Source organism: Falco biarmicus, chromosome 2 (genome assembly GCF_023638135.1).
Source record: "Falco biarmicus isolate bFalBia1 chromosome 2, bFalBia1.pri, whole genome shotgun sequence".
NCBI classification, from domain to species: domain Eukaryota; kingdom Metazoa; phylum Chordata; class Aves; order Falconiformes; family Falconidae; genus Falco; species Falco biarmicus.
In genome coordinates this window covers 22,473,420-22,500,008 of record NC_079289.1, presented here as the reverse complement: position 1 = coordinate 22,500,008, position 26,589 = coordinate 22,473,420, and the positions used below count along the sequence as shown (strand labels likewise).

The 26,589-nt window shown below is 40.3% G+C and overlaps 1 protein-coding gene across 5 annotated transcripts in view; it reads right to left on the bottom strand.

Annotated features, from left to right (window-relative positions):
• Nucleotides 1-26,589, bottom strand: part of CDK8 (cyclin dependent kinase 8) — an 83,728-nt gene that overhangs the window by 43,089 nt on the left and 14,050 nt on the right. For 4 of the 5 annotated variants that reach the window (XM_056328070.1, XM_056328071.1, XM_056328069.1 and 1 more), the window contains exon 2: nucleotides 11,466-11,541. The exons of the other annotated variant lie outside the window; for it this stretch is intronic. In XM_056328070.1, the coding sequence (XP_056184045.1) occupies nucleotides 11,466-11,541 (76 nt within the window). The remainder of the gene's footprint in view (nucleotides 1-11,465; nucleotides 11,542-26,589) is intronic. 5 annotated transcript variants of the gene reach the window in all.

Below are 26,589 nucleotides of genomic sequence, written 5' to 3'. Positions count from 1 at the left end.
TTTTTTCTAATGAAAGAACCAGTCATTAGTTTGAAACCAAAGCTGAAAGCAGGTCATAACCCCCTTAGGACATTCACTTCTTATTAATTTCCTAAAAGTTTAAGTCTGTGTAAACCTCACTATTATCCAGGATCAAGAAGACTCTGCAAACAGCCAGCTGTGGCATCTGCCCTTTCCCAGAGGTTGTAAACTTTGATAGAGCCATTTGGGGTATCCAATTTTCTCCTGACTCCCCATTATCTGAAAACCCTGCATTTCGGTTGCAGTCATTCAAGGCTGAATGGGATGACTCATTTAGAGCCTGTCAATGCAGTCAGCTAAATGAAGATGTGGTTTGTGAGATGGAGTCAGCTGATCTACAAGGTCACCACAACCTACAGAAGAAGGTCCAGCTCCCTCCCACAACGTATATTACACTAGTTACAGCACTCACAGAAGCCATCCATGAAATAGCTCCCAGTTCAAGAGAAAACCAACCCAGACGCACAAAGGCAATAATTTTCTGCTGAGTACTTGAGCTGAAATGACTCACAGCACTAACAGCAGACCTAACACTAGCAAAGAGACACAGCTAGGAGCAAAAACTTCTTTCATCAGCAGTGAGCCATTAAGCCAGCTCAGCTGCTTCAGAAACTACAGCTTTAACCACCACCAAAAAGAAAACATTGCTGAGATACAGCACAAAAGGTGAACACAGACAGCATCCGTCTGTTTGAGCCCCACTGGTCATGTTACAGTTACACTGTACTTGCACAACTGCTAAGAAAAAACTAAAAACTTAATCTAAGCAAACTACAGTCAAGCATAGTTACCCAAGACCAGACAAATTCTTGCCATCTCAGGCTGCCAGAAATTACAACATTTTTAATAAAAGGAATGGCTGGGGTTTTTTTATTAAAAGCCAAGGACAATTTGAACTATTATGTGAATATAGAAAATAACATTTTATTTCTGAGATTGAATCTATTTGCAATAAAATGTAATTTTCCCACTACATAATAGAGGAGACAAAAAAAATAATTCCTTTCTACTGATACCTTTGTCACATATGGTAACATTTTAGCTGCTATTGAGATAGTAAAATGGGAGTGGATATCTGCACATTGGCTTCCTCCTTTTAAATTTCATTTGAGACAGACTGCCATCCCTACTCACTGACAGAGTCTTTTCAGTGTGGCATTTCTTGAGCAAGATGACCTAAAGCCCACAGAGCTTTTATCTGAAGTACGAGATCAAACAGGAGACAGAGGGTTGAGGAAACAATGCAACGTTACAAATCAATGCAGAAAGCAGTTTCAGCACGTTAAACCTCTTCAGATTTGTAAAAGCATTACATAGAGAAATCTTAAGGCAAGATCTGCAAGAAGCGTGGAATTCTGTAAATGCCTGCAATCCCTGCAAAGCATAAGATCAGTGAGGGGAAAAGTAAAAAAATGCTTATTTGCATTTTTTTATCAATTACAGGTGAGGGTCATCTGTAGTAGGTTGACCCCAGCCAGCAGCAAAGCTCCACACAGACACTTCCTCACCCCACTGAGTCAGATGGGAGAGAAAGAGCAAAAAAAGTAAGAAACTTTGTGAGTGAGGGTAAGATAATTTAATAAGTGAAGGAAAGAGGAATTTAAAACAAAAAAAAAAACCAACACAACAACACACCCCCCAAACCAAACAAACATACACACCACCAAACCCCACAGAAACAATGCAGAGGTGATCTCTCACCAATTCCCACAAACAGACCTATGCCCAGCCAGTCTCCCAGGAAAAGCTGCCTCCCCAAAAGGAGGAGGGACAGAGTGGGAAAAAGAAAAAGCCTGGACACTGTCCCATCACCACTCAGCAACAGCCAAAACACTGGTGGGTTATCACACTGCTTCAGTCACAAATCCAAAACACTGCACCATACAGGCTGCTATGGAAAAGACTAACCGCATCCGAGCTAGACCCAGTACAGCATCCAAGACCATTGATGGGAGTCAGCAGCTTCACAGCAAATGAGGTTACAGGGTTTAAAAATACCATTGAGCCAGACCGTACAGCGAAGGACTTGTTGTAGAATCAGTATAAAATCACAGCTTAAAATCATACTCAATGTTTTGATGAATTAACTGTACCCAGATTGCATGACAGTTCAGCAACTATGTGTCCCTACCAAAATTTTATCAGAACTCCTGTGGCCTAACAACACACCTGTACCACATAGAAGAGACTATTCCTTCAAGGAAGGGGCAGATACTAGTCAGAGCTCTAGAAAATAATGTCATTTCTCCTTTACCGCTTCCTCTCCCATTTTAAGCCTGTCCTACTCCTTACTCCCCAGGTAGCAGCAATCATCCACTTAAAAAACCCAACCTCTTCACATTAAATATGATTTACCTCAGAGGACACACAAAGAACCCATAACCAAAGCTGGACCAGAACACGACACAAAGACAAGAAACTTGAGTAATGCAGCAGAAGGGTTCCCTGTCTGTAGAGTGAGGTAGCATAGATACAATTCTCCTTTGTCTGTGCTAGGGGTAGTCAATCCTGCAGACAGATTTACACTATTCCTCTTGGCCTGTGACAAGACAGGCTGCAGCTCTTCCCTTTTCCAAATCCAGCCAGTAGCAAGGGACAAGTAACTTGAGCACGCACTTCCTACTGGCACACACACAATACAGCCATGACCAACCACACAAGTATCACCACAGGCAGGAGAACAGCATCTTCTTTGCAGACACCCACACCAGCACCAACAGTGTCTATGGAAAACCTCAACACCACAGCTGGCCAGGATTCCGTTTCTCCACTTTGACTAATCAGGCTTAAAGTTCATACACACGAACACATATTCATAGATCCCTCTGACTCCAGTGCAGATCTTACATCTGTTCAAAATCTAAATGCAGAGAGCACGCCCTTTCATCCAGGTTCCAGCTCCGATGTCAGGTCTCTCCAGAATTTGGTCTCCTCCTGCTTGCTGGTTCTGCATGCTTGAAGCTCACTAGCAGGTCACACACTCATCCTGTTCTCACCACCTAGGCCTGCCTGAAGTTTTCTAGCAGGTCACAAATGCACACACAGGACAGACAGCACACACACACAGAGAATAGTTAGGAACAGACACAGCACTGACTGTAGTGACCACATCCAGAGCTGGCCCAGACAAGCACGCTGCCCAGTAGCCTGGTTACATGAAACCTCCCCTTATGCCCTCTCCATTTTTCCATGCTTCTTCCTTCCCGACCCACCTTGATCACTTCCTTTTATGCCTTCTATCCTTCCTCTAAACATCCCACAGAAGTTTGTTACAGAGTCCCAGCACTCCTCTCAAATACCCACTAACACCTCTATCCTCCTGTAAGATCCACAGCAATCTGCTTTCCTTCTCATCAGTTACGCACCCCTGGTTGACTCTCTTCAAGCACCCACCTGAGAGGTTCCTTTTGAGGCCCACCACCGATGTTTTAAGGGTTCTGGCCTTTGTTGCTGTCACTGAGAGCAGCTGTTACTGTTTCTGTGTGCTCAGTTTATCATTCTTGCCGAGTTTTCCCTTTCCCTACGCTGAATAGCCTTTAACTACATACTCTTCCAGTCTGCTTAAAAAACCTAACAGGTTTGGCCAAAGCTAGACAGCTACAAGGACCCCAGTGAACCTGACGGCTAATATACACCAGCAAAAGCATCTGGATAAGGAAGCAGTTGCTGTAGTGGTGACAGACGATCCCTGAATCACCATCCTGGAAAGGCTGAAATGCTCAAGGATAATGATAATGCAGAGTGACAAATGCAAACAGTCTGAAGGACAGAAAGAGCTCACACAGATAGCACATCACATGGGCTGTAAAGAGCATTTCCAGCACCCGCAGTTTCCATGAACCCGGCCTCTCCAACCCATAGATGGCTTGACTAGTGTTCAGTAGCTGAAGACAGAGTACAAGAAACACAGTTTGACTATCAATACGTGCCGGCTAATGATCAAGGCCGTTTTTTGGCCTTATGACTTTGGTATCTAATTGCTTCTATCCTAGCTCAGTTGTACAGAGCACAAAGAGAAAGTAAAGAAAAACTACGCATTTTGCTCTCTGTAAATTACTGAGAAAAAATCATTTTCATTTGCATATCACAGGATGATTCAAATCCATTTCTACAACCAGAAAGTTTTCCCTTAAATTAGTTGGCCTGGGTTTCCATTATAAAGAAGGAAGACCCAACTGACCTTCCAAGAAATAAAAATCAGCAAATGATGAAGATGCTGATACATCTGCTTTGACTTGAGTGTTATAACCCCATGTTGTCCCTGGCCAGCCTTGCCCTTGCTTTCATAAATACCATTCAAGACGGAGCAAGGGAAACCACATCCCTATATGCAAGTCTGGGCTCACATTAAGGATCCTCCAGCTCCCTCTTCAAATGCACAAATACTCATTCCAGAGCCATGGGACAGCCGAGAAACAGTAAATGAAAGTGTCCTAATGATGCATAAAATTGCTTAATTGCTTCACAAACAAGGACAGAGTGGGGTTAGACAGGACATTATTAAATAATCAACAGCAGCACTAAGGCAGCCTGGCAAACTGCCACCTGACTACAGCAAATCTTTCCTTGCACAGGGACACTAACAATAATTACCTTCACATCAAATATGGGCTGAACTCAGCACAAGTCTTTATGAACATGATCTCCTTCCTCCGGTGATATTCCCACATTTCCCATACAGCTCTCCACCACTACAGACACTTCTCATGAGCCAAGACACTGCACTCTCCATGTAGGTGAGCATTTCCAGCTTTACTGCAAATGTCATTCCTCTCCCACTCTTAATCCTTGCTGCTCTGTATGGTCCCCAGGGAATGTAACCTGCTTAGTGTTGCAGTACTACCATGCTTACTCCCACAACACAACACAGACTCATTTGCTGGAGCAACTGGCCAGGTGACCCAACCCAGAAGGAATTTCTCTGATGTCCTGTCTCAGGACATCAGCTGTTTTAGAAAAGGCAGCTCCTTGCTCTCACTGCCTTCCTATGAGTGCTATCCAACACATTTCTCCCAAAGCTTAGGACAGTCAGAAAGCCAGCTAGACACAAACCCGTTGGCAATATCAAGCAAAATATTCACTTAAGCAAAAATTACTGTTGTGTCATCTTCCTAGTTTGATGGCATACATTCAAAACCTAACCATCATCTCATGCTTCAAAAAGGCTCACATCGGTTCCATCAAGTGATCCAGCAACAAACAAGTCATATATTAATAGTCATGCCATGGCCTTAAGATAGAAAGCAGGCAAATAGGGACTTGGAACAGAAAGCAGATTGCAACTGATATAGAAGGAAAGGTGATTTTCAGACCTGAAGGTGACTGACAAAGATTCGGTCACCCTGTAACAGGTAAGATACCAGTGGAACTACTGCTACAGCAGATGAGTACAGGCAGTAGTGAGACATACCCACAATTGTGCACAGCATTTTAGGTAAATTTAGGGAAGATTAATTCCAACTGAAACAGGGCAGAGAAAACCCAAGCCTACACCCACGGGAAGCAAGAGTCTACCGCACAACGGGAAACCAGCAAGCCAAGCCAGAAGCCTTACAGCCCGCCAAAACTAAGCCAGAGAAAGTCAATCTCTCTCTCTCTAAACTGAAAGGGGGAGAGAAGAGCTATTCTAACCTACTGACAGCATCGTCGTAAGTACAAATGGGTATGAAGTTGTCATGATTAACTTGGGCTTAAAGACTGAATGATGTTTATAGAGTCATTACTAGAATTGAGACTCAGGACCTGCCTTCAGAGATTTTTCTTTTCCTTTCAAGTTTAACTTGTTTGCCAAATTTTTGAAATTGCACTTTGCTTATCTGCAAGAGCAGGAGAATATGATGACTCCAGAAGTGTCATTCAAGTCTATATTCATAAAAAAAAATCTAAAAAAATTTAAAATTACTATTCTTAGTTTCCTATCCAACATTGGAGCTCTACTCAAGTACTTTGAACTCATTATTTAAACCCCAAATTTTATTACACAAGTTCTTAAATCCCAAGGTGGCTTAGCTGCTATCCAGTAGATTCAAGATCTGTTTGTTTCAATGTAAACACAATTTTACATTCTCATGAGTCAGATATTCCACAGTACTAAAAAAGAACAAGATATACGCTCAAAGTACATGCTGTTTTCCATTCAAAAGTGTTCAAATGAAAGCTTAAAAAGGCAATCTAACAGAAACTTATAATACTGCTCACACTAATAATTTACTATGAAGCTGACAATACATTTTTGAAGCTCCAGTTCTTCAGGCTTACAACTGTGTGAAACTGATGGTTTTATTCTTTTGGGTTTATTTTTGAAGTCCTAAATGTCGCAAAAAAGAAGCCCGACAACACAAAATACCAAGGAGAAAAATGCGCATTTCTGTGGTTTCCAAACCAAATTACTTGACATATTTAAGTCAATATTTACTAGTGTCTCATGTCCAAACACATTCAAAGTATTAGAAGAGATGTTATTAAAGGTTCTCTGAAAGTATGGAGGTAGATGAAGAAAACAGATGAGAGACACTGGATGTCAAGCTTGGTCAAATTCTGCTGTTCACGGAAAGAATTATGATTTCTAAGGATTCCAATTTCTAACATTTCATCAGTATCTCTGTCCCACTTTCACAGAACTAAAAATAGTATCACTCTCCCTTTATATAAAGTCTCTCAAGAATACCATTTGTAGCCCTGTAACATAGCTCAATCAAGTACTCAGTCACAATTCACACTTTACATGCCATACTACTATTACATTCAAGCTTTTGAGAGTCATTAGATTTGCCAAAGAGGGTCAAATCAAAGATTTATCTTCCACAATACCTTGTCACCTTTCACCACATGGAAAGATTACTAAGAAATCACTACTTGTCTTCTGACATGAGGACTGTACTCATCTAAATGATTCCTGTGTTTGGTCTTGAGGGAAACCGCTTTACGTGTTAGCGTGGAAAGCACACGACAACCCCCACAACCTGAGGAACCTACACCCAGATACTGTTCCTCACTGCACAGCTGGTACAGGACCTCTTCCAGCAAGCTCACTGGGACAGCAGTTTGCTCCTTATCAGAGAAAGATGTTGAAAAGGGTGAATCCTGTAGTCAGCCAGTTTTGGCTTCTGCCTCATGGGGTCCCTTCCAGCTGCTGCAAGATGCCTCAGAGTCCTTGGTCACCCTCAGACCAGCTCTGAAAGGGCCCTTACACCCTTTTTCCATCTCCCCCACTGGCAGAGGGGAAAGAGGCCTGATAATCACGTAATGACATGTTCTTACCACCCAGGACGCTGAAGCTCCAGTGTGTGAGGAGGACCAATCCACCTCTACAGCAGCCTCCACTGCCAAGACCACAAGTCGATGGCAGCTCCTCCTCCCCTGCCCAAGGGGCACAGCCTGCTGCTCTAGCACTGCCGCTACCTCCTGCCACCTCCCAGTCCAGAAGCTGAAAGCCAGGCTAACAAAGCAGCCGCAGGGGTGAGCAGCACTGCTGCAGAAGCTTCCTCTCTCAATTAAGAGCAGCTGCCATCAGCCAGCTCGCTCTCCGCTTATTCTCACACCAGCCTGGTACCGTGTACCTGGCTCCCTGCAAACCAGGCAGAGTTCCTGACGGAGGGAGAGCTGTGGTGGGCCCCCGGTCTCTTGCCTGGGAGACAAAAAAAATCAATACTCCCCTTCCTTTTGTTAATCCTTAGACATGTGAGTTATAATAGGAAGCCACAAAATCCTAGGAATGCCCAAATGCCTCCAAGGCAGACGAAGAGTGGAAACTATCGGGGCAGCCAGCTACTTACTGTCCTGTAGTTTCCTGTCCCAGCCCCAGCAGACTCAAGGCTGCTCTAACTTGTACAAGCTGGCTACAGTGTTTGAAGGACACCACACAGACAGGAGACAGCAAGAGCACAGCATCATCCACCCCAGCTCTGTTTTGTCCCACTCAGCATTTCCACCACGGAGTCTGCCACCATACGTAGCACTTCCTCATCAGAGCCAAGTCAAAAACTAATGCTATCATATGAAAGCACTATGGAATGTTTTTACATACAAGCGAGCTTTTCAGAGGTATTTCTGTCAACAGACCCAGGCACCAAAAAAACAAAGCTACATGGAAGTCCTGCAAAAAGTTTTAAAAAACCCCAAAGAAAACGCAAGCCACAAAACAACAAAAAACCCCCACCCAACAACCCAAGTGACTTCTCACTAACCAAAGAAAGCACAGGCAAGCAATGTACTTGCAAACCTGCTACAACTGAATAAAAAACGCTAATCATTAAGTGTCAAAAAGTCACTTGATTACTTTAAAGCCTAAGACTCCTGTACAGGAAATTGCCAAACCCAAAATCCCGAAGCTCAGTTTGAAACCTGGCTTACTATTCCAGCTTCCTACAGCCCTGAAGAGTTCTCCTGCTTTGTGAAATGTGAAATATCCTTCGCTGCACTATTTCAGATGGATAGGCTTTAACGAACTTTCTTCCTTGTGATTAAATCGGAATATGAGGAATCAGGCATTTGGGCTTGTATGTTTTGTGTATTTTTATACAAATCTCCTCACCATTCTATCCCTCTGTTCTCCCACCTAATACAAACCCATCTCTTAGTATGATGAGCATGCAGTTTTAGTGCCCACTTAAATCCTCAGAATTAAAAGTACAGATCACAAAAAAGATACTCAGAATCCCAGGTAGTACACATGTCTGCAGAGAACAAGAGATGAGCAGCCAAACATTCAGTTCAGGTTTCAAAGAGGCAGGATTCATAAATGCTTACCATGGCGGATGAATGAGCAAAGAAAAATATAACATTACAACTATCCTGATATTAAAGACACCGATTCAATTAGCATGATTACCACAGTAACTGTTAATTCTGCCAGTTAAAGAAATGGTTTACATTCAATTATTGAAAAAACCCTCTTATTTCAATGGTGTGAGAGACTAGCTAGGTTCTTGAGCATCATGTCTGAGCTCTCATGCTGCAGGGAACACAAACATAGGAAGTCTTTCGCATACACATACAGGCTGAGCTCATTCCATAACAGAGTCAACTGTTTCAGCTCAGGTCTCTCACCTAGTTCAAGCCTTTCCCTATAACTGATGTATTTTGATATTTATTTTATTTTTATCAAGATACAACAATGTTCTTCAGCTCAGGTGTCTGCATCAGATAGACATCTTAGAAGAGTAAGACTATGGACATTTTAAAACATATAAGTTACTCAGTAGTCCAAAACTGAAGTTAGTCATCATAAACATGACAAAAGCCATTTAGAGTTGTAAAAATAAGGTGGAGTTTCACTAGGACTTAGATCAAATTGCACTCTTCCCATATAGTTAAATATACAAGCTACAGCTCTCCCGATAAGCTGAAATGGATAGATCTCATATGTAAACCAAGTCATCCTAGTTCCTCTTAATACCACCAGGCTTGTAAAATGCATTAATTGAGGTAGTCAAGAACACACTGTAACAAAATACAGCATTCAGCCTTCACCTGAAGTATGACAACAACTAATTTTATTAACTAGATGAACAGATGAAATTTTAAGGTACAACACTGCTGATTAACTCAGCAGCATTTTCATATATAGACTGCACACATAAGCAATATAAACAGTATGGATATTATCCTTAATCTCATCCATCTCCATATGAGGTTCCTTTTTTCCTTTTCCAGTATTAACTGATGGGAGGTGGGGGTCGGGGGGCAACAGGGTGGATTCTATTTAATAGAATTAAAATGAACCACACATTTAGTGGAAAAAATATCCTGTTAACTCCAAACAGCAACAATAAAAGAATAGCAAGGCAGAGAGACTCAAACCCAGAAGTCCATGGTGACTTATTAACTCAACTGCAGGAAAATTCAACAACAGTGTCAGCAGTTGCAAGCCTGGAAGCATAACTGGAAGCAAAGCCAACAACAGCTCAAGAAATGCTGCTTCAGGTTACTCTTTCTACACCTATGCCTGGTTTTGGGCTCTGCTCCCTTCTTTGCTCTGGATGCCCGTTTTCTTGGCATCTTTGGTTATCTTCAGTATGTTCCCCTCCTTCCCCCACTAACCCTGCCCCATATGGGTCCTGCATTGTACTGCTGTTCTCTTCAAAGGGCACACTTCGCTCAGAGCAAGGAGAATGCCTTTCTGCTTCTTGCTCCTCTTCCATTACTACCAGGGACCCTTCTGACCAAGAGGAATGACTACACAACATGCCCCAAGCCATGCAATGAGGCAAATCCTTCCCAACTGCCAGCCAAATTACCGATCCTCTTTTAACAGACAGAAATTGAGCTAGGGTCATATCCAGAGCAGAGATACCAGCCAAGCTTCTCCTGCCAAACTGAATCAGAATGAACTCTTCAAAACTCTTCAGGCAGATCACTGCAAGAAGACAAACAAAAAAATTTCCCGAATGCCTCTGAAATGGTAACTGACACTTCCCAAAACCATTCAGCCTGAAGGAGTCACAGAGTATTTGGAAAACTTCTGCCAAAATGGTAGACATAAGCAAAATTTAAGACCCTGTCTTCAGCTCCTTGAGTTCAGAGTGGATGTGTACGACAGCAGGGAGGCCCACCTTTCATCAACAGACAGGAAGAGCTTCTCCTGATGAATATTCTTTGCATTTTATTTTTTTCAACTCAGTTCAAGGCATAATATGTTTGAAATTACTAAGCCAACTGGAAGTTGACAAATTAGGGAAGCCTGGTACTCAATCAATAAAAATTAAGTTAGGCAGGTGTAGTTCTACATTCTTGAGGAATATGAACTATTTGCTTCCCACACACCCCACACCCCCCAAGTTACATGCATTTCCTTTTAGTAAGTAATTTCAGTTGAAACATTTCAAGAATAATAAACCCAAGCAACAGTATAAGAACATATAACTGTTAAACTTCGGAAAACCAGTTTTACCAGTATTTCTTTGCAGGCTTGTCACAAACTGTAACTAGACCACATTATTCACCAGTTTCTAACAACACGGAATTTACAAACATAAACCTCAATAACTTAAGAAAATGTTTGAATAATATTAATGGGTGTATTACAGCCTCTGAGGCAACAACAATGCCAGTTTAGTTTGAAGTCTTCACTTTAATAGAAGTGAACATGTTTTAATCATTATGAGCCAGCCAGAACTAATCTCTTTCAGAAAGTAACTGAAGTACTAATGCAAAAGTCAGATCAAATATGTAATTTAAGCCACTGACTCTAATCATGTTTTTAAACTGCTGCATTTAATCTGCCCAGAAGCAGGCACCAAATTGTAACTTAAAGACACTGTCATTTTTAGCAGCAAACCTAACAGGTGAGCAAAATCTTCCATGATACTTGTACTTACATTACAACTCCATGATAAAAATATAGCACCCACAGTAGAATAACAATTCAGCAAACAAAACCCAGCATGCACTCAAAACAATACTTTTAAGTCTGTTCATTAGTACAAAGAACTAATGTTACTTACTGCTATTTCTCTGCATGCAGACATAGAAATTCCAGTACCTTCTATTTGCTTTAAAGCGTAATCTTTATCATCTTTCCTGTGAAAGAACAGAAATTTTTTTCAAATGTTGCACCATGAATTCAAAGTGAGCTCTTCACCACCACTCAGAAGACAGTTTCTAATACATACAAATTCTGCAACTTATTTTGATTCCTTATTAGCTTAAGGCCTGGATACCCAGCTCAACCATAAGCTAACCACAGCACCTTGACAGAGCCAAAATGTCTCCTTGCTACATAAACAGGGATTTTAAAAAAAATAAAAAAATTAAAAGCAATGATTGACATTTCTTCCATTCCTTCCTTCTCTTATTAAGAAGCAAACAAAGCAAACATTTAGTACGTACTAGACATACGTGTAGCTAGGACTATATCTCCCGTAAACTATTAATCTGGGACACAGTAAGTCTTGCCCATATTTTAATGGATTCTTGAGTAGCCCCAGAAGCAACATCACAGCAACATCTTTTCTTTCCTCTAGGTCAGAAATAGTGCCCTAAAGTTTTGTTCCTACTAAACTAAAAAAATCTACTAAGATTAATGAAAAAACCTCAAGTGATCCACACAATCTGAAGAATCCAGAGGAATGTTTGTTAAGCTTTAAATATGTATAATACTTAAAAACAACAACACCCCCTTGCACCTCAACCAGTATGTACCTTACAGTAATTTATTTAAAATGCAAGCCTATTGGTAACTCCAGCTACCAAAGCAAAATGGAGAAGAGACACACTGCAGCAAAAGACGACATTGAACTCTTGCCCATCCTCAGCCTCAAAAAGTTCAAACTTTTAAGAGATGGAGTGCTTGTCCTTCCCCCTTGCAGGCTTGGCATCCACTCCTGGGGAACATGGCACTTAACAGTATTGCCTTCAGTATCTGAAGCACTTGTGTAGCCCCAAATCTCCAAGTTACTTAAGAATCCTTATTAACTTTTAATGAATCCATCTTTCACAGCTGTGAAGAGCCACCCTGAAAAAAAAGCAACCCAAACATCCTAAAGGCAAATAAAACAAAACTGTAGTTGATCATTTAAAACATATGCACTTGTTTCTTCCAGCTCTCACTAAATTTTTGCAAGGCTTTGAATTGCTGTATTCCTACCTGAAGCACACACTTTCCCATATTCATCACTACCTATTTAATCCCTCCAATTATCAGGTCCTGTCCAAGAGATTTTTCATGGGGTTCAAAGACTACCCACTGTTAACAATAACCTTTCAAAATGGAGATGAGAGGAAAAGGGGGAAATTAATGGACCAAATCTGAACACGGTTAATGAGGAAGAACTAAATGGCGAGTGGGCAAGAGCAGATTTCAGTAAGAGGGCAATTACATGGATTCAGCAAGATAAAAGGGGAAAAGATACGGGATCTGACACAACCAGAAAAAGAAAAAAAAAAAAAAAGAAAGAAAGAAAAAGAAGAATTAGGAAGGACAACAATAGAAGGCATTAAAAAGCTTCCATATAATAAAACCCTAAAACCTCCCAGCCTGGAAGAGAAAAAGCCAATGCTAAGCACAAACTCCTACATGGCCAAAACAAGGTGCGAGGAGGGAACAATTCCCTATTTCTCACCTTTGAGGAAAACAAGTTGCATGAAGCCTGAAAACAAACCATTATGGTATTAAGAACATAATTAAACTGCACAGTTCATGACAGACTATTATAGGGATCAAAAGTATAAACAGATTTTAAACCAAATTACACAAATTTATAGTGGATGGGAGAGTTACAGAACACTCCATGAGCAGCTACTGAACGTAACCCCAATTTGCTTTCCGGTACAGAGGTCTCCTATGCTGCTGATGGAAAAAGATACAGAGAAATTTTCTCAGCTAAAAATCATTTTACCCTCTATCTGCCTTAGCTGGCAATGGCTCGCAGCTGTTACTGAATACAAATATAAAGCAAAATGGATTGGACTAGAGGTTATTCCCATTGCACTGTGTGCTCATCCACTTCACTTTTGAGGTGGTGGGAGAAATCCCTATTTCATGACAAGTGCTACCGTTACACACATTACCACTGACAGAATATGGAGCAAACCAGGTCACACTAAAGGTTATTCTTGTTGCCCTGCTGCTTATCTGCTTAAACTTCAAAGTATTTGAAGGAGAACTCAGTATAACAAGTGCTACCATACAATTGTTCCTGTTATGTAGCACCGTGTACAAGGAAGCCTGCCTTATATTTAAGATTGTACAACTATTTATAATTGGTCAAATTTTTGCCAAATTCAGCCTGGACTAAAATTTTCCATACCAGATGGCACACTTTCTCTGGAAATTAAAAAAATAAATATATACTTCAGCTGCTTCCTAGAACAAAACTGGAAGAACACACTTTCAGTTGTTTATGTTAACTCTTTTACAATCCTTGTTTTAATGCTGAAATTTAACAGGGTGGTTCAAAAACATACTGCTTGGTATCCTCAAACCAGTGGATGAAATCAGAAGTCTCTGAACATTAATTTTCTCACATTAAAAGGCAGTTAAAGAGTTGAGATCCAGAGATCCTGTGCCAAATATTGCTCTGCTCTGACAGAGCTGTGGGGAATTAACCCTCATTTGTTTGCTCTGACCAGGTGCTGCAGGCAGGAACAAGCAAGTGGCCTCTGTGCCCTGTCCTCAACCTACCCAAGCAGTTTAGAAGAAATATAAGCATGGTAAAAAGACAGAAAAGAAATTACAACTTAGTGATAAAGCTCAGTTTTAGCATCACACTACACTCTCCTCTAGAACCTTGAGAACCCTGGAGACTTTCAAGACTTATATTCTCTGAATTGTACATGCACAGTTGAGATACAACATAATAAACCAACTCCTAACCCTCTCTAACAATCTGTTCTACACTGAGGCTGGTAATACGCCATGGTTACCCGTTAAACCATAAGTGCCAGCTTTTCCATTAACAGAAGCAGGAAAATCCTACTGCCACCTTTCAGCCAAGCAAAATTTTCTTTGTAAGACTTAGTGTAACTCCTTGAGAGCCAAGGGAAATGGGGCAATAGTTTTTTAAGGGATCAATGAGAGTTTACAGAAGTGTGACAAAGCCAAAAGAAAGGCCAGAGTGACCAAGCTTATCTTACACAACTTCCAAAAATAATTTCGCCAATAGTCTGTTTGGAATCAACAGCCCAAACAGCTCCCCCACGGTTTTTGATATGGGCAATTTTCTTCTCTGAAAATAAAGAGATGTTCAATGACAAGACAGGAAAAAGCAAACAATAAGAAAAAAAAAAGGGGGGGGGGGGGAACCTTGTTCATAAGTATCTTCCACAGTTAGCTGTAAGTAACAAGATGGGCCACTTAACACCTTGCATTTTAAGGACACAGTAAGACTCAAAGCATAATTCAACTAAATTTCTTCCTTCTAACAGAGGTCCTTTCAGGAAAACCTGTCCACTTTCTCTGCTGCATGGGAATGTTAAGTAACTTGAGCAGCTCCTCCATCTACCAGCAGGTATAGAAAAACTGGTCAATCTGCAAACTTCTTTTCACTTCAATACATCCATACTTCCTTGCCCTTCAGTAGGCTGGCATCTGCAACACAGGAATGCTCCCCACTAGTAACAGGCAGCTGTGAAAGCAAGAAGAGTAAGAAAACTCTATTTGGACATAGCTGCTGGAAATTGCAATGTTTACTGTAGTCACACACAAACTACATAACCTTGTGTAAAAAAAAGTCATTTCTTCAGAGGGACAACACTAACAACACAAAAAAAAAAAAGCAGCTGCAACATCACTTCCAGTGGACTTTAACGACAAGAACAAATAAATATACCTGCAAAATCACCATAGAAGACCGTAACTACCTAGTTTTGTACCTCCAGCTGTAATAAACTAAAAGCAAAAATGCCATCTTTAAAAGAGTAAATCAAAAGCAGTAGGAACAGATGCCTGTTGAATGTGTGCACATTGGAAAGCTTTAGGATTAATATGCCTGGTATTTCTACCCTTTATTTAGAAGCATACTTTAAGCATAAATATGTTCAGCAAGCGGGAGAAAATATCATACACATGGAGGAAAAAGAAATTAATTATATAAAAGGCAGTTTAAAAAATAATTTATACTGTTATTTCGTCTCACATACAATACTTTTAGTTTTGTGTCAATAGATTTCTACAAAACTACATTCATTATTCAGATCACTAGATAAATTTAAAATTTGAGTAATAAAAAATAGCAGAATAAAGTACCAAAGCCTTAAAATCAGTGATAATAATTCTAAATTTACATTACAACTCAAAAGAAATCTCAAATTCAAAATTAACTAGTCACAATTTAGGAACAGTTTTGTCTTTATAAACAAGGAAACATAAAACTTGACTGCAGTTAAACATCTGAGGGGAAGAAGCTTTACAATCTTACAAATACCACAGGGTTCCTGTAAATGCAGTATCTCTTCTACAGAAAACTAAGGAATCTGTTAATTGTTTATGGTTCTTATTCCCTAAAGAACACAAAAATCCTGACAATTAAAAGATAAGCCTACTAATAAAACACATAGGTGTGGTGGTTTGTTTTTTTTTTTAATTCTACCCCTGAGAATTCCATTAGCATCAGTAGCAAAGTAATACATCCTGAGTAAGCCCAACTGCCACTATTGCTAGAGTGATTGAGCCTTAGCAGAACTAACTCAAAGTTCTCCGAATGCATTAAATACAGCATTTTGATTTTACTAGCTGAAAACTCATTTGTGCTGTAGAGCACCTTAGCTTTGAACAACTCGCCTAGATCAACACTAACTCCAAACCTTAAACCATACACACAGTAGCCCATCTTCACTATTAACAGCAAAATATGTACAGGATGCTAGGGAACCAGCTAAGACAAAAAATACTAAATCCTTATTACCTACCCAAACATCAAGCAAGGAAATAGATGAATCAGAGGTTTCACTGTAGTTTACTTACAGTAACAGAATAGTGTTCAACAGCAAAGATTTAAACTACAAATTAAGATAAAGACAGCATGGAGTTAAACTGTGGCATTCCAGTTTTCTTTGTCCCTCCTCCCATATGTGTTTTCCTGAAATTTAACACAACAAATACATGGACATACTTCACATGTAGATGAGATGGAAGGAAGAACTTCGCCAGACACACAACTATAGGTTAGAATATGAAAATAAAACACTTTTGACAGCTAATTATAACGTTTAAGAGACTTGACATTTTCACTTTGCGGCATCACCCCCTGCCTCCTCCCCCAAGTCACTGCAGTGTTAATTCTTTGGGTTTTTTTTTAAATAAATGAAAATCATCCTAGTCACATATGACATCCAGAGAAATCTATTGGAAGAAGTAGAAATTCACTTCTTGGGAAGCATACGAATACACAAACGCCATTTTTGAAGCTGAAAGAATTAATACATCTACAGTAAATGCCAACGCTGTATGCACAGTGATCACTTAAACACACAACAAAACAATACATCGTTTTCTAGAAAGTGCAGCAAAATGAGGGCAGAGCGCTACCCAATCAAGAAGAACAGAATTACCTCTGTCTCCTCTTCCAACACCACATTCATGGCACCAAACAGTCTTGACAGAATAAGGTATTTATACCAGGAATTATTTTATTTTTGCATTTTTTACCTATTAACTACCAACCCAGAAAATGGGTGTGGAGAACCAACTGACAACAGACACAAAAGGAACTGAGGCTCTCGATGCCTTCATAGCACTAGTTTTCACATCACCGTCCACCCACATAGCTACCATGTTCCCAAGGCTAGCGACACAGTCCTGCTGAAAGGAACTAGAGGAAAACCAAATTAGGCACACCTTCAACAAACTGGAGGGACACACAAGTCCATGGAGCCAGGTGGGCTGCATTCAAGTGCTTAACAGAGCTGGCAGATGTCATTGCAAAGCCACTCTATCATCTGCAAAAGGTCATGGTGAACATGGCAGATTCCTGACAGTCAGAAAAGGGCAAATAATCAGGACCCTCTTTGAGAAGGGCAAAAATGCTCAATGATATAACAGTCCGATCAGCCTAACCTCAGTCCTTGGAAAGGTTACGGACCAAACCCTCCTGGGAAGATACTTTCAAGCCCATGAAGAAAAAGAAATGACTGGGAACAGCTGCCAAAGATCTTCCAAGGATGACTTGTGCCTTATCAACCTGACTGTCCTATACAATGAGAAGACAATGCAAAGTCACTGGATGTTACTTCAGCAAAGCTTGTGACATGATCTCATAATATACCCAAATTAGAAAGCCTGGACAGCTGAACTACGCAACAGATGAAAAATCAATTGGACTGCCAGGCTTAATTGGTTGTAATCAGTGGTACAAATCCAACAGGATGCCAGTTACTGGTGCAGCCCTCAGGAGCAGATACTGGGGCTAACAGAACATTTCCATTAGCAAAGGGACAACAGGACGGAAGGCATCCTCAGCAAATCCACAGTGGATGCTAAACTGGGGACAATGATTGATGCACCAAGGAACTGAGCCACCAACTGGACAGGCTTCAACTGACAGGAAAAACGGGCAGACAAGAACCTCATAAAGTTCAAAGACAAGTGCAAAGACCGGTCTCTAATTTGGAATAACCCTATGCAACTGGACACACTGCCAAGTGCATCAAAAGCAGCTTCACAGAGAAAGACCTGGGGGTCCTGGTGGACAAGCTGAACATGACAGCAATGTGCCCCTGTGGCAAAGGCAGCCAGCCAAATCCTGGCTGTATTAGCAAGAGTGTACCCAACAGATGGGAAGAAGTCATTATTCCCCTACTCAGCACTATGAAACTACACCTAGGAGTTCCACAGTCAGTTTTAGGCTTTCCCGTACAAGAGAGACACTGACATAGTGAGCAAGTCCAGCAGCGCAGCAGGGATCTGCAGTACGTGACCCACAAGGACAGGCTGAGAGACAGGTTTGTTCAGCCTTCAGAGAAGGCTAACGATGGATCCTATCACTGCCTCCAGTTAGCTAAGGGGAGGTTACAGGGAAGGAATCAGACTCTTCTTAGAGGTGCCCAGCAAACTGATGAGAGGCAGCAGTCACAAGTGGCAAGAAGAGAAGTTCCAGTCAGACAGCAGAAAAGAAAAAAAAAACAAACCCACACAGGGATACTCAAAAAGTAGAAAAGATTTGACTTGAGTTCTCCATGCTCAGAGACACTTAAAACTCAGCTGGGTAGGAACCTGAGCACCGTGAGGCAATTTCAAAGTCCATCCTGCTTTGAGTAGAAGGTTGAACCAGGTGCCTTCTAGAAAATCATTCCAACCTTCAGTACTCTACATGGGATTGTAAAATAAAGTACATCGTTTATGACTTATCTGAGACTGTAAGGAATTTCACAGATGTCTAGTACATTCGTTACTTATTTCCAACACACACAACTAATTCGTAATACTGTTTTCCAAGTCTGACAAAATTTCCAAAACTTCACTAGAAAAGAAACAGGGCAAGTCTGGATGCATACATAAATTTGAGGACCATTTACTATAGAAATTTAAAACTTTTCATTTTCAATGCAATTTAGATTAGTTCAAGGATACAACGTTGAATTTCAGCTCTTATTGGAATAGTAGTATTTATTATGCAATATTTAGAGTGTGTTCTAGTATTTGCAACGTGTGCAATGGTAACTTTCTAAGGAAACCATTCTATGGCTCGCTGTAAAACTAAAGCAATGCACTGATACATTCGAAACTCAAATGTTACATTTTTGTGAAAAAGAAAAAGCCTTTAGAATTGTATTTTTCCATAATAGTATAAACACTGGTAGCTGAAGCTACAGATCTTAGTATAGCCTGCAAATAATTTGTATGGATGCCACATAAATGTAAATTTATTCTACCTACTGGAATCTACGTGAAAGCCATTGAAATCCAATGTGCTTTATACTTACACACAGAAAACCACAGAAACCTTCCAAAACCCTTCCATCCCTAAAGGAAATTGACTTATGTCCCCAAAGACCATTGCACCCTGACAACATCAGTGTATTTTAGAGGAGGACATTAGAGCACTGTATAGGTGTTGGCTGGGACAGTTCATTTTCTTCACAGTAGCTCCTATGGGGCTAAGTTTCAGGTTTGTGACCAAAACCACGCTAATAACACACCCATGTTCTAGTTACAGCTCAGCAGTGCTTACACAGTGCCCAAGTCTTCTCTGCTCCTCAGACTGCCCCACCAGTGAGCAGGCTGGGGGGCACAAGAAGTTGGGAGGAGACACAGCTGGGAGAGTTGACCCCAACTGACCCAGGGACATCCCCTACCATAGTATGTCCTCAGCAACAACAGCTGCAAGGAGAAGGAAGAAGGGTGGGCATTTGGTGTGACGGCGTTTGTCTTCTCAAGTAACCATTACATGTGATGGAGCCCTGCTTTCCTGGAGATGGCTGAACATCTGCTTGCCGATGAGTAGTGAATGAATTCTTTATTCTGCTTAGCTTGTGTGTGCAGCTTTTGCTTTACCTATTAAACTCTTTATCTCAGCCCATGTGTTTTTGCACTATTAGCCTTCCGATTCTCTCTCCCATCCCACTGCAGGGAGCCAGCAGCAGCACGGGGCTGAGCTGCCTAACATGGTTAAACATCAACAAGCAGATCCGAAATATACAGCACTTATAATTGAAGAATGCACCAAAGTATTAAGCTTACTCAGGTTTATAGTCACAATTCAACTAGCTGAGACTGAAAAAAGGTTCAAATTTTAAAACATTCAAATATATGCAACTCAGTGGTTATCACTGCATACATTTAAATGTACAAATCTGGACAGGTATAGCTGTGCAGAATACGATCTAACAGTTCTGTGATGGAGAGGGTAACAGCCAAATAGTAAAGATGATGTGCATTAGCAGAAAATAAGTTGTATAGGGGAAAAAAATGGCACTAACAACTTGGTACAATGGCTGAGAAATTGCATTATAAACACCTGACTTCCCAGAAGGCACATTTTAGGTCAAAGCTTTTGTCCAACCAATTGGTACACGCAGTAAGTCTGATCACTGACCCTGTACCTTCAGGTAAACATAAAAAGAAAGAGCAAAATATTATAAATCATTCTCCTAAAAAAAAAATCTCAGCTAACAGTGATGCACTGATAACCACTTCATCTTTTTGTAATTCCATTCATAAAAAGTCTGCCTGGTTTCATACATTTAAACATTTTACAACTATGTTGATAGAAAGGACTAAAAACTAGCAGTGAACTTTTGCACAATAGCTTACTTTGAGTCAATGGTTTGCTGTTGAAAAACCACATCTTCACCCTGCCACACACTACTTGGCGCTAGAGCCCAGGCACTCATTTTCAGATGGAGATGAGCTTATTCAGGGAGTGGAGAAGTATTTCCAACTTTTTGTTTGGTATGCTTTCTGCCAAAATGAGTTGAAGTGGCCTGCTGAATGGTCAGATGAGCACTGGAGTTATCTAAAGGCAAGACAGTAGACACAGCAGAAGCACAGCAGCTTCTGTTCACATTCAGGATGAAGTTAGTCTGTCTTCTAACTAGTACTTTCTTTCCACATCAGCTTGATGCAGTACGCTCACCTTTGCCAGAAAGCTACAAGTAGTTGCTACACTGACTGCAGAAATAATTCTGTTCACTGGAAAAATTCACCATAGCTAAAATAGAGTTTTTCAAAATATGGAAAGACTATAAACTAGAATTATGTCCTTCATTTGTAGCTGTTTGAGGGTCACTTAAAAGTTACTCCACTTTTACTGATACTCTATACATTACATATATAATTTCCAAAATGAGATTATTTTAAAAATACTAAATTTTCCAAGAGGCACTTGTGTTTTGCTCACAAAACAAATCCCACATTTCAGTTACAGTAGCTACAACAAGTTGGATGAAGCAAGACCAGAAAATAAAACATTAGCTTGAAATACTGCTTCATTTGACTGAACGTACAAACATTTTGAAAAACGAGGTAGTCCTATAACATGCATTAAACCTACAGAAAATAGGTTAATGTTATCTTCTCTATTGTAAACTGCCTGCTATACATGACTAAAGCACAACTGTTTTTAAAAGTTCAGATTTATTCGAGTCCAGAGTATTTAAATGCATTTACAATCAGCTTAAAGTTCATCCCATCACAGCTTCAAGCTTGTTCCTTTCACAGAAGAAATGGCCAAAAATCAGATAAACACACAGATTCTGTCATGAAAGCTTCATATGTATGAATAAAAGAGAAAGGATCATGAATAATGCAACCCAGTCAGAAAAGTTGGGAGTCTGAGCTATTTTGTCAAAGATTTCAGCTGAAGAGAGTATTTCACAGCCATTCTTCTCTCCTCTACAAAGCTACCTGTAAAGCCTTTCCAGGAAAAGGCCAAGAGAATAAGGCACAGTTCACACCGGCTAATGTGCAGAGAAGAATAAATGCAATTCACAAAGCAGTGCTACTTCCAGCATATGTGTGCGCCACCAGAAGCAGCATCTCACACCTATTCTAATGCAGTTGCCAGCATCAGTGCGAGCTTTACAGCTTCATGCACTAAGTGCTCACCCCCAAAGGGGAAATTTCAGACTGCTTCCACATTTCTACAGTAATAAGCTTTAACTACTTCTTCTCTAACTTCAAACCTGAAATACACAAGAAAAACGTGAATCAAAAATGCATGGAAGAACATATGTATGGAAGAACTATCATGGAAGATTAAGAACAAATGTAGTTGAACAAGTGTCCACAATCAGCAAGAGCTGGATTGGGAGCCTGCAAACAGTACAGCACCCCTGCCATACCAGCTCTCTACACACCACCAGAGCCTGCACTCCAACTAATCAAATCAGAAACTAAGGTTTCTGTGACCACAGGCGGTGGATTTTTGTAGGTGTTGCTGTGTGCAGGGGCTCTCAAATTAAATTGAGATGTAATTATTATCAGGAAGACCAGCTACATCTTGCCTGGTTTCAAGGAAAGAATGTAAGAGACTAAAATTGAATACAACTAGTGTAAGGAAAAAAAAAAAATAATCACACTTAATCCCCTTAGGTTGCCTTTCCTTTGTGTTTAAACAGTGCAAGAACAACTACAAGTGAACAATAACGTAGAAATCCAGAACCTCAGATGTTGATTTTACCTTAAGATAGTAAGTCGTTCTGGATACTAGATGTAGCGGAAACGTGTCAGAAGGAAAGCACTGCTACATGCCTACCTTAGTCTTGCTTCCCTTCCTGAAGATCTGCTAGAGTTAACGGCCACAGACAGCTGGATAGACCTTTCAGATAATCTAATCCAGTGCAAGCACTCCCATTAATCAATACATCCATTAATTTTATAAAAGAAGTGCCACAGATGACAATCAATGCACTGTACAACCACATCAAGTTTTGGTGAGCCTTAGTAAGTGTTTGCATAGTCATAATGCTAAAATTAAACTAATTTTAAAAACTCAGAGAAGCTGACAGAAGCTTCATATTTAATTGTAATAACCCTGCTGTTCTCTCCTTTCATTCTTTTTCTTCCAGAAAGGTACGAAAAACATATTACTATCCTTATGCTAGGCAGCAATTACCTTCAGGTTTGTCAGCTTCTGCTGAATTAAAATTTAAGGAAGGACTAACGGAAAGATCATATTTAAATGTAAATATTAAACAACTGTGGTGAAAAATTAACCTGATTACTGTTTACAGAAAAGCCTTTGTCTTTAATTAGGATTCATTTAACTTGGACAGTGAGCTTGGGGAACTCAAGGACAACTTTAATGAGAGGTGGTGTTTGCCCTGAGCCCCCTGAACAAGCCTGATACGAGCAGGACCATCCCGACAATAAATACTGTGCACAGCTGTGTCAGGACGGTAACACTGCCACGCTTGGGCATCTGGCCAGCATCCCTGGCATGTGAGAGCCTTGCGAATCATGAGATAGCACACGCCTGTACTTCGTTTAAACTTAAAAGTTCACATACACTAGGTGTGTACATTATTTTTGGTTTTCACTGTATATAAAGGCAGGCAAGCTCCAGGACCGTGCCAGAAGCACCACCACATGAGTATTTTCCTCATTACTGAGAGACTCTTGGCAACGGTTGCAACGGGCCTTCACAGCCAAAGTGTGGGCTTGGATGATGTTAAGGCAGTAGTGGGTGATGTATCCTCTTCTCAGCCTCTGTAATGCTTTGCAGTAATGATTTGAGGCTTTGCTCTTGTTGCTCTTTGATCATATTGTGAATAACTAGTATGGTTTCCTTTTATCATATTGCATGCTATTTTCCTTTATTATATTGTAATACAAAAAACTGCATTTATTTTTGTATTTGACTTGGAATTCATTTTTGCCCGATATCCAGTCAATCAGCAAAACAACAACCTAGCAGAAGAAAACAGTTAAAGGCTTATCTCTAAAATAATATTTCGACAAATTTGCATGGTTAGGGGTTCTTTTTCCCCTTTTGAAGGTATGTACATGATGCACAAAAATGCAAACAGGTAGAACACAGCATATTCACAAGCTTGAAAAAAAAAAAAGCCAGTTTGCTCTTCTTGCTGTTACCCTCCTCTTCAAAATCATACGTTTTAACCTGAGAGTAAAGTTTCAGTGTGACTAGGTCTTATCAACACTTAGTATGCAATTGTTAGATATGGTGTGCTCTAAGAAAAAGCTCAAAAAAAAACCTTTACAAAAGGACAGATGAGTACAAGGAACACAGTTTGTGTCTGAAGCACATTTCAAGGACTCTGATCTAAGTTTACAACATGTCATGTGAAAATAAAAAGCCGTATTACTCACCAAAATGCTTACACAAAAAAAAATTATTGCAGGGGAAGATACAGTAACAAAACTGAATTATTAAGGATCTAACTTAGACATTCATACTTTTGCCATCCCCAAAACACTTACAGGACACAGCAAGATTGCTGTGCCAGAACAGCATCATTATTCTTATCAGATAGCAAGGCTTATGCTGAGTATTTTCTACTTCAAAACAAATCCTTCAATAATGAGACCTTTTCATGGGTAAAGAAAAGGTCATTTCCACAGCTGGAGAAAAACCATCAACAGCAAGCCAATAAACACCAGGGCTTCGGAGACAGCTGATACTACCTGGTGAATGGCAATCACCAATTCACTTTATTCCTTTTGTTCTTTGATTTTTTTTTTTAAATTAACACCTCTCACCACAACATGTCATTTGGCAAGAAGTTCAAAGTAACCAAGTAAATTCAATGCTACACTATACATGTGGTTCTTCTGATCTAGGAATTTGCTGCTGTCAAAAGAAAAGCCTTTTCTTGACATCTTTGCCTTGCTGCTCCTAGACAGAAAATCTCTCTTACACCAGCTCTGATCTGTGCCACACTCCTTCATGACATGATTCACCTCCTGCATTCAGCAAAAAGTTACCAACTTTTTTTTTTCCCGTGTTAACAAATTCTCTTTAGTCTACAGTGGGGTATGAAGAATATCAAAACCACCACTGAAGTATGTGTAAGAGCAAAAGACAACGAAGGAACAGGGAGGAAAGGTAGAGATGGAGGAGAAAAAGCAAGATGCCACTCATATCACTCCTTGCTTTCTGGTGGTGGTGAAACCACAGGGAGTATAGCTGGCCAAAATTAAATGAGGAATTAAATTTAAAACAAACTAATCCCCACACATAGCCCTGAAATCAGCACTAGCACAAAAGTTCCACAGAAGCAAGAATCCCTGGGATTTGATTAAGCATCTTCTCCTCCCTTCTCCCACAGCCAGCCTAAAATCTAAGTTTTAAACCCACACAGTTATGAAGATCATTCCTATGAGAAGAGTAGTTGATGGGCAGTACTACCGTACTCCAGACTCAAAGCTCCATGCTGCTTTTTGAAAGGACATGGCAGTCTTACCAGTACTTTTATATAAAGCAATACAAGAGGTACCTATGCAAATGCTCTTATAAAGGGAAAGACTGCCATATTTCATTTGCACTTTTCTTCCCCAAGACTGCTCTTAAGTCACCTCAATATTTGTACCATTTCAGAAACAAGAAGCTGCATAAAGACAGCAGAGCATTTCAAAGCATCTGTTCTGAAAACTAAACAACAAACAGTGTTAAAGCACTGGTCTAAACATCATTTCATTGCGTAACTTCTACTTTTGGTAGATTTTTCTTCAGTAGTCAAATCTGTGAAATTATTTGGTTTACATGGAGGAAACAACCTATTTGCTGCTTTCAAAAACTATTATGGTTAAGCTTTTTAAGCCACAAATTCACCTAACAGTCACAAACATACTACTATAGGAGCTACAGATACACAGGTGATATTTTCTTATTTAATAGCCCTTAATGGATTTATCTTTCATAAATCTATCCCATCACTGAAAAACTGTTTCCTATCTTCTTGGGGATACTCAAGATTTTAGAGATCTCCCCGTCCCCCACTCTCAGAGACAGGAAAGTCCTTGCCTATGGAAATGACTCAAGTTTTCATACAGGCACTGCACCACATTCCCGAGTGTCCTTCTTGGCGCTCCTTAGGTCTATTATACCCTGACTGGGATGAAGGGATTAGAAGCGCCTACAATACTGAAAACAGGATTTACAGCAACAATGACACAGTGTTTCGTGCTCCGCTCCATTGCTAGCAAGTCCTATGATTCTCTCTGCTTTTTAGCAATTACTTGCACTGAGCTAGTACTTGCATAAAACCATCGTTACAAACACCAAAATCTTTTCCTTAAATAATAGTAAATTCAGAGGCTACCATTGCGTGTAAAGAAAGAAATGTCTTCCTATACACATCCCTTCACATCAATACGATGTATTATCGGAGAGGATTTTGTGATATTGAGGGCTAAGTCTTCATGATCAATCCTTGCTATCACTACCCCAACTAACACTCACTCATCAGCAAAGCTGTATCCCAACTAATTATGACAAGTGATTGCCGAACAAAACTTTCGAACAGCACAGATTTCTGAGAGTCAAAGGATTTTAATAGGCTTAGGGGGATGTTGAATGTGTTTTGTAAGGCTGTTGCCTCTTCACCTCAGCACTCTTCCTATGTCCGCTATCTCGGATCTTGGTTCAGCTTACTAGTTAATACTTTACACTCTTCCAAGAAGTCCTTTTAAAAACTGTTATCAACACTGCCCATTTCCAGTCTTCCATGACT